At 36.2% G+C, this 9,258-nt stretch overlaps 1 protein-coding gene across 2 annotated transcripts in view; it reads left to right on the top strand.

Moving 5' to 3' along the window:
- Positions 1-1,731: 1,731 nt before the first annotated feature.
- LOC131034981 (S-adenosyl-L-methionine-dependent uroporphyrinogen III methyltransferase, chloroplastic) overlaps positions 1,732-9,258 on the top strand; it is a 42,898-nt gene continuing 35,371 nt past the window's right edge. The window contains exons 1-2 of one of the 2 annotated variants that reach the window (XM_057966610.2): positions 1,732-2,733; positions 2,858-2,935. In XM_057966610.2, coding sequence (XP_057822593.2) covers positions 2,176-2,733; positions 2,858-2,935 — 636 coding nt within the window. In that variant the 5' untranslated portion in view covers positions 1,732-2,175. The remainder of the gene's footprint in view (positions 2,734-2,857; positions 2,936-9,258) is intronic. The other variant, XM_057966606.2, reaches the window with a different exon arrangement.

The raw sequence follows: 9,258 nt of genomic DNA, 5'->3' as shown, positions 1-9,258 counted from the left end.
CAACACATCATTCCAACAAACTTCTTAGCAATATCCAACACTAACATGGGTAAAAATCTTATTTTATTATTTTTATGCAGTAAGTGGTGTTGTTTTAATGATGATCTTCATTCGCAACATGATGCTACCAAAGTGGAATAACATGGATGAAATATTAATATTTGTATGAGTGGTATTATTCTTATGGGTATGTAATTGTAGGAGGAAGATTGGGTGAAAATATCACTACATGGTTTTATGTAGTGATTGGTTGACTTTGGTTGTAGGTTTATTTGAGTAAAGGAAGAATGTCACTAGTGATTTTATTCTTGAATCTTGTCTTTGTTTGTATATATTCCATAAAAAAGAATAACATATGTTGTATTTCTAACTATGTTTTTTGATGGTTATATGGCAAGTGGTGTTATACTCTCATAGATACATGTTGTAGGTAAAAGACATTGAACTTTTTTTTTTCATAAGAAGCTTTGGATCATGCATGGTTGTTTACAAATATGATCTTCTTAGTGTATACCTTTATCTTGTGGCCCACTTGATTTGTATTTGATTATTTTCCTCTTTTTGCTATTTGAAACTAATAATATTTAAAAATAACTTTAGAGGAGTAACATTATATCATAAGAGGACATGTTCACCAAGGTCAACCTCTAAGAATGTGTGTAAAAGATTGACAAATAACAAGTAAGCACCCTAGAACAATGTATGCAAATTTGTTATTCATCTTAATGGACCAAGTTGAAGTGTTTCTCTATTAAATACTTCATGAATGCTTCTAATATGAGATAAAATGATTTGATGTAAAAGGATGATAAACAAATGTAATTAAATGCCTTTAAAATACAATCACGTAGCATCAAATTGCATCAAAATGTGTTTAGTTGACTCGCAACAACTCGTAGAATAGGCAAGAGTTGACCAAACTAGAATTTGAATTATAATTTTAGGGATCAAGTCCACAACTACAAATTAGTTTGTCAACCACATAAATGACCTTAGGAAGGTGAATAATCACAACTATATAAAAGATGAACATCTAGATATGTGTGAAGTTATACATATTATCATAAATGAAAAATGTATTGATAAATAGAATTATAAATAAATGTATAGAAAAACACACCTATACATATAAAATTCAAGAAAATAAACTTAAGTTTCACATAAAATTATATCATTTAAAATATGTAAATTAAATCATCTCTCAAAATCAATAAAAAGTAATATAAATATACAAATTTCATCATTACAACTATTAAAAATAACAGTCTAGAGAAAGGTTCCTTAGAAAGACATTACAATTCTAACCTTAATGAACTAAAGACTAAACAATCTATAGAACCAAAAAAACAATCTATAAAACCAGAAAAAAACATCTTTAATTTATCTTTATGTTCTACATCCACTAGACTAAACAATCTATAAAACCAAACAAACATCTTTGATTTATCTTTATGCTCTTTTCCATATATCAAACCTCCCACTATTAAGTAATTGAATAAAATAAAATTGTTTAATTTATCTTTATGCTCTTTTCCATATATCAAACCTCCCACTATTAAGTAATTGAATAAAATAAAATTGTTTAATTTATCTTTATGCTCTTTCCATATACCAGACCTCCCACTATTAAGTAATTGAATAAAATAAAATTGTTCGCTCTGTAGTGAATCTGAACGGTTCAGTGCACCCGGACTTATAAATAGAAATCAATAAACAAATCCTTCAAATTTGACCTCAAATATGTTCCATATGATGTTAAATAATCAACGGCCAACCAGGGATGAACTTTATTGGACTGGCTCTTCCTACTTCCAACAGTCGTTTACACACCATTGCGCAAGGAAGGAGCTTTATCAATTTATGTCTCTTGGTATTTCCAAAAGCCAGTCGCCGACTATTGTGCAAGGAAGAAGCTTTATTGAATTGTATCTCTATTTCTCCAGCAGTCACGAAGTTTGCCCTTTACATGTTTTTATAAGAGCTGTGATTGCATCCTCCCAACTCATTAACCAACTAAAGAGGTTTATATGTGCAGAGATGGGCTATATATATTGAACAAGGCAACACGGTTTTGTTATTCAGCTTGTTGATTTTTGGTATGCTGAATTTGTCGAGTACGATTAGAACCTGTGGAAGGTGAAATCTAGGCCACTAGTGCCGACCATTGCACAAACTATGGCTGCTCTCCCCCGTGTAACTGTGCATGAACATGCATGCTCATCTTTTATGCCCACGCACTATCTCACAACCTATAAGATCCCACGCACCCAATTGCATATCCAAAGAATAAAATCCCATTTCAATGTTAAAGCAGATGCAAGAATCTCGCCTATCCACTTGACAGAAACAGAAAGACCGCACAAATTCTCCCCATTTACATTTGCTCAGGGCTTGCCTTCACCCCCTACCAGTGAAGAGCATGAACACGAACACGACATTACCTTGAAGCTGCCTCACCTGCATCAAATGCTACAGCTACTTAGAGAAAAACAGGGCAGTAGCAATGAAGAGGGAAGAGAGAGAAGAGGAGAGGGAGGCCTGGGAAATGTTTATCTGGTGGGAACAGGGCCTGGAGACCCCGAGCTGGTGACATTAAAAGCATTAAGAGTCATGCAGACGGCTGATCTTGTTCTCTATGACCGCCTTGTCTCCACAGACATATTGGACATGGTCCACTCTGGAGCCACATTGCTATATGTTGGAAAGACTGCTGGTTACCATAGTCGGACTCAGGTTTGTAGGTCTATTCCTCAATTTTCAAACATCCATTTTATAATCATATTTTGGAACAGGTCCTTCGGAAATTGGGTTTTGGAAACCGGGGGCTTATAAATGATTGTTTTCTTTGCTCCCGTAGGATGAGATTCATCAACTCCTGCTTAGTTTCGCCCAGGCTGGAGCAACTGTTGTCAGGCTTAAAGGCGGGGACCCCCTGGTTAGTTTGTGATTACTGGACTTGTTGGAATCATTTTGTTGGCCTATTTTATGTTTCGGTTGTCTTTGATTCCATAATAGGCAATGGATAATATAGTATGATCCACAATGATAAAAAATTCTACACAGTTTTTTCCAAAAGATTTTAATTTTGCCTTAAAACGTACGAGTTACTCAAAGCATCAATATGGCTACCTTATTGCTTCTACGCAAACAAAATTAAGCCCTAAATCTCAACTGCCTCAGACTGATGATAAAAACACAATTTTTCATTGATACAAGTTGGGAATTCTCACTATTGTAGCTAGCTTAGTTCTTCAGCCCAAAAAATATACTCTCACCAATGTATAACTGCCCCAGTATTATAGCAAGTTGGAAATCTGGCTTTGGTGTGATTGGTCCCTTTTGCCAGCTGAAAGGTAGAGCCACATCACTTTTGCTTTTAAAATCAGTTAACAGGCTTGGATATCATGTTATTTTATTCGCTTTTCAAAGTCTATTATAATGCTCCCAAAATCTGAAATAAGCCGAGAAAGGATCAATTCTCGGAGACTCTTCACTCTGAGCATGAGACTTGACTGTCCGAAAATCAGAGGTAAAAAGGCCTCAATTGCAAGTCAAAGATTTCATTTGGTTTATACAAGCCTTTTGCCATGTCTAAATCAGCTTCTTGTATTCGTCTTGTGTATGACCATTCTTGTAACTACACGCCAGCATTGAGCTTGCCTATCTACTAAATCTGGTATAACATATTCTGTAAAATGAATCGTATTATAAATACCTGTAAGAAGACAATTGATGAAAATGTAAAATTTTATTCATCTTCAGCTATGCATGGCATGCTTCTTTAGCAAACAATACACTCAATATATGTTGCCCACAGTGTCTAATACTCTAAACTCTCAGTACAGTGTTCTTCACTCATGGGTGAAGGATTATTCTGATGACAAAGCAATTTCTGGTTCCACAAGATTGATACAAAATATCACAAGGAAAACTATGAACTTTATTTCCTTGTTTGATAATCTCTCATTTCTACTGAGAACTTTGTCATTATGAGAATCCGAATCTGCTGAACGTTTGAACTGGCTCGTAGCTTAGAGAAGCAACTGAGGTCTTGGATTTACTGTTAATTAGGCTTTTTAATGCTGTGACAACCTCTCTTACGACTTTTTGACAGCCTGGGCAGCTATTGCGATTTGGCAAATTGATAGTTTGTCCTCACAATTCTGAAATTGAGCATCTTTTGCATTGTTTTTCCACTTATCGTCATTTTTGGTTTCTAAAACTGTAGTCATGTGTGGGCCATTGTTTCCCCTCCAAATCCATGATAATGAATGCACATCCCACCTATTTTCCTTCACTTCTTCCAGGGTAACAGTGGTCCACTTGGTATGTCTAATCCAGAAGTAGGATTCTCATGTGTAGGATTTCCCTCCAGATGCGACTATCCTCATTTTGTATCGAGCGGCTAGCATCCAAATCTCTTCCCTTGAAGCTTTTAGTCATAGTTTTAAAACTTGACGTGTAATTTTGAACCATAAGTTCTCAGGAGTTACTCAACAGAAACTTAGCAGGCAAGTACTCTTTGAGTTATGCTGAATTTTTGGCAATACTCCGTAGAAACTAGCCAGCAAGCAGATTTTTTTTTCACCAAATGCTTTTCCTGTATTTCTTAGAATTCCTTTTTTTTTAATTTTTCTTTGATGTGGATTTGAATGTCAAAATATTGGCTGAGTCCCAAGTTGGAGTCAAAATCTTGGGCTGGCATGTTTTCTGACTTCAAATTTTAGAACTGTGCCTCTAATGATAAAGAATCACCTAAAACATCCCTATGACCTCTTAAAGCTGTTTAATACACATAACTAAAGAACCCTCCTTACCGGAGCTAGGAATCTTATCCATATATGCATCAACAATCCAAAGAGGAGTATACATTGGGTACATTCTCAAATGAAGCCACCTCATTAAAGATGACTTCTTTTCATATGATGATGAGGTTATGAGGATCCCATAATTGAGAGGCTTAAGACTCCTCGAATAGCCAAAGCCAATCATTGTGCTACTATAGCTCTTAGAATCAAGAATTCTTCTCTTCTCATCCCAAATGTGTGCCCAAACAACACTACCAAACACTTTTTAGTCACCATCAATAGGTTTCTTACAACACTAATTTTCATATGTTGTTACATTATGAACAGGTTTTTATGAATATTGTTAAGAATGTGAGTTACAAAACTAACTACAATGCTTCAAAATCTATATTTTTTTCCTTTGTTGTGTAGCATACAACATGCCATCTCAACCAGAGTCCTATTCTTCTTTTCTGCATTGCTATTCCATTGGGGAGTGTAGATAATCCTGTGGTGCCCACATAATACCATGGCTGGAACACTACTCTTCCAAAGCATAATTAACCCTCCATGATATGGTTTCAAGTACATGAACATATTCTTAGATTGATTTTCCATCATGGCTTTCCACTTAATGATTTTTTAAAGTTGAATGCTTAGGTTTCACGCAATAAATACAAATATATTTAGAGAATTTGTCTATAAAGGTTAATGTGTATTCTATAAGAGATGGATGGCTTAAAGTTTAAACTGCATAGACCGGAACATACAATCTCAAGATGCTCCTTAGCACGCCATGCTATGCCTTACCTTTCTCAAAATGTCAACAATGATATATGTTGAGAACACATTATTCATGTGTACTTGGATGGAGAAATAGAAGGCAATTTATGGACCAAATTCTTATAGTCCATCTATTGCATGCATTCTAAACTTCACGTGTCTGAGCTTTTCATCCTGCAAAGTAGATGTCTTGCATTACCTAGCTTAGCCGGCAATGCATTCAAACGTATTCTTGAGAACATTGCTGAAATTTGTTAACTTGTAAGCTTTAGCTTTCTCATCAAGATTGCCACTGCTAATCACCAAAATTTGTAGCTTATAATCTTCACAATGGATCATTAAGACAAACCTCAACCTTTTTTTCTTGATAAATCATTTGATAAGACAAGCAGATCCCATTGAAATCAGGTACATGGTAAACATCCTTCATGGTACAATCCCTTAGCACAATGTCACCACCAACAAAAATAGGAAGAGCCAAATCATCCTATACAAACACCTTTTCAAAATCTTCTTCGCCAAGTTTTGAGAACAAATTTCTATCTTTGGCAATGTGATTAGTGTAACTAGAATTCAAAATAAACTCACATGTGGATGTTTGTGCATGAGAAGTATGGTCTACATAAACATTACTCTTACCCTTTTCATTGTGCTTGCCCTAATGCTCCTTCAGTCCCTTGATCTCCTGCCTAAGATCTCCCATCATCTTATCATGGGAATCCCTTGACAAAATAGGTACATTCTTTGCGCTTCTTCTTACCCTTGTGACCACCATTTTGAGAGCCTGTCTTATTTTTATTGCCACTTCTTCCTTGGTCTTCCCTTGGATGCATTTGCCTATCTTCACTCACTTTGAAGGTTTGCTCTGCCTTTCTTTTGCTCAAATGGGCCCGCTGTCATGAAAAAGACATTGTCTTGCCTTTGTCCCTCATGATGGCTTTGGTAGAGAAGAATGCGGAGAGAAATGCGTCATAAGGCAGCCTCAAGCTCTCAAGGATGCTCCCAATGATCTCATTCTCCTTATTGTACTTTTTATTGCACTCCAATTCAAACAAAATATGCTTCATATGAACTAGGTATTGCATCACATCAAAGACCAATGGGTCAAGAGCAGCAAGCTTGCAATTCAATGTCTAAATCCTTGATTCATTGATCCACTTGAACAAGTCTTTTGTAGAGTCAGCACCATAGGAGTTCTTGACTCCTTCAAGTATAAATCGTTGATAAGTGCAGTATGGGTAGAAAAATCCCAGTAGCTTCATCCCTCTAATTTTGGCAAGCATCCTTCTCCTTTTTAGAAGGGAATTTTTTCGTCTCACACAATTTGCCAGTCAGATGGTTTTCAAAGTAATTTGAGTGGAGAAATTCTCGTGACTGATGATTATGTACCATCAATATAGGCACCCTTGGAATTGTCTTCACCCTTGGAATTATCTTCATTATTACTGGAACGAAGATCACTGAAGAAGCTTGCAAATGCTGATCAAAATAATACCTTTGCAAAGAGTTCTGAAATGGATTTCCAACAGTTTGAGAAAAGGGACAAAGTTATGAAGTTTTGTGTTTTAAGTTTGAATTCTTATGTGGGAAATTTGTAAGTGGTACTAAATTTTTCAAAGGCCATAACATTGGAAAAGGGCTCAAATGGAGATCCTATGGCAAATTATGGCCTCCAGAAAACAAATATTCTGCTACAAATTTATCCACTCCAAAACTTAAACTTTAAAAATTTAAAATTTGAAAATGGCGGGAATCAGACCACTTACAATTCTTAAATGTGCTGACTGTGCATCCTGCTACTTGCTGATTGCTCTTCTCTGCTTAGGAGTGTCACTTGGACTGTTTTGATTCATTGACTGGATAGATTCACATAAATAGGCAAAACATTGGCCCAATGACATTCAGATGCATGTTTGCCACTCAAACCTGTAATTTTGGGAATTTGTGGACTTTTTCAAATTTCCAGCCTTGGTTGAACACTGCCATGCCATTGCCACGTTACAATTGCCAACAAAATATCCAAGAAGAAGGCTAGCAAAGATTTATTCCCTTGGTGCCTTTATATTGGGAAGCTTGTCAAGTGAGCTGCACCCATGTGCTCAATCCATCTAGGATTCATTGCAGTTTCTATAAATGCTGATGGTATTCCAGTGCTCTTGGTTGCCTACATGAATAGTGCTTGCATTCTGATCTCCAACCCTTGATTTTCATGTGACCTGCTGCTTCATTTTTTTTAATCCCTACATGACATGCTGAACCCACCTAGGGTTCATTGTACTTTTAATTTTACTCTGTTAGTTATCCTAGAACTAGTCATAGTCCTCGCCCTCAGTTGCCCACTGACCAATGTTTGCATTCCAATCTGTAATGCTTGATCACCATGTGACCTGTTTCTTGCTAGCTCTAAGAATATTAGACTTTGAAAACTTTCCCATGGCAGTTTTGAAGGCCAAAATAGATGAATTTCTCTGCTACAAGAATGAAGCCGTGATGATTTCTGTAAGGAATCTCTCTAGACAATTAGATCTGAATTCTGCTGTACTTGAAGGTGGTTTATTTCAGAAACCGTAACTCACCTATACTAGACAAAATCTTGCACTGGGAGAGCCTCACAAACCCAGTCCTCTTCAGACAAGTTTCTTTTGCTTCCAAACACTGCAGGGAACTTGTAACCGAGATTAGAATATGCACTTTCTTCCACAAATTATGGTGGATCTCTTCTTCTTCAGAAGATTGATCCAACACTTTGGTGAGATATTGCCCATTTCTTGTGCGCCCACACAACAACAAAGGATCACAGACCTAAGGAGTTCAATTCCATAATGTCTGATACTGTCTGAGATTTAGAAATGCGGGTCCATAGTTGAAAAATTAAGAAACTCCATGAGCATAATAGGGAACACTAATAAGTAGTGGGGACCAAAGACACCAAAAGAAGAATCTCAATATAATACAAATGATACCAAAATGAATCAAGCAAAGTGGTTACGATGGATTATAAGGTTAGAGGACTTGGCTTAAATTATGCACCTCTTGAGTCTAAACAACTTATAGGTGGTAGGTCGCCCCATTAAGGCACTAACCCAATATAATTTTAAGTGCATGTTACATATGCAAACCACATTTACATGTGCAAGTTACATTTACAAGCTACACATAACCCGATCACATATCACGAATATAGGTAATGTAAAGGACTTGACAAGTTTCTAGGCTCTTAACATTGGGCACGCATCTTCTAGTTTGACTTAGCTATTGTTCAACATTTTCTACCAAGGGGCACTTATCCTAAAAAGTTTTGCCAAAGCTTCTAATTGTAATGAATTAAATGCTTTCACTACAATTTACCTAGAGCAGGAATAAATCAATAATAAAACTCTAGAATTTATGGTTGGGAGTGGAATAATGAATCTAGAATTAATTACAAAATATAATTAAATGAATTAAATAGCTAGATTTCTGATGGTGGAATATGTTGCTGAAAATGCCCAGAATTGATTTGCAAACATGCTGGAATTTTAGGGCTTTGTCAGATGAACACCATGTAAAATATATAATGCTGTTCACTGTGGTTAAAATTTGTGCCTATGGAGCTTCTCTTCATGCTTGTGGAACTGATCTGGCTTGCAGAATTGAACATGGACCTGTGGAAGTGAACTAGCAGAATGGATGACTGTAGCAAATTGAT

Source organism: Cryptomeria japonica, chromosome 5 (assembly GCF_030272615.1).
Source record: "Cryptomeria japonica chromosome 5, Sugi_1.0, whole genome shotgun sequence".
In the NCBI taxonomy this organism is placed as follows: Eukaryota; Viridiplantae; Streptophyta; class Pinopsida; order Cupressales; family Cupressaceae; genus Cryptomeria; species Cryptomeria japonica.
Note: the sequence above shows the minus strand (reverse complement) of the source record. Positions and strands in the feature narration are given on the sequence as shown.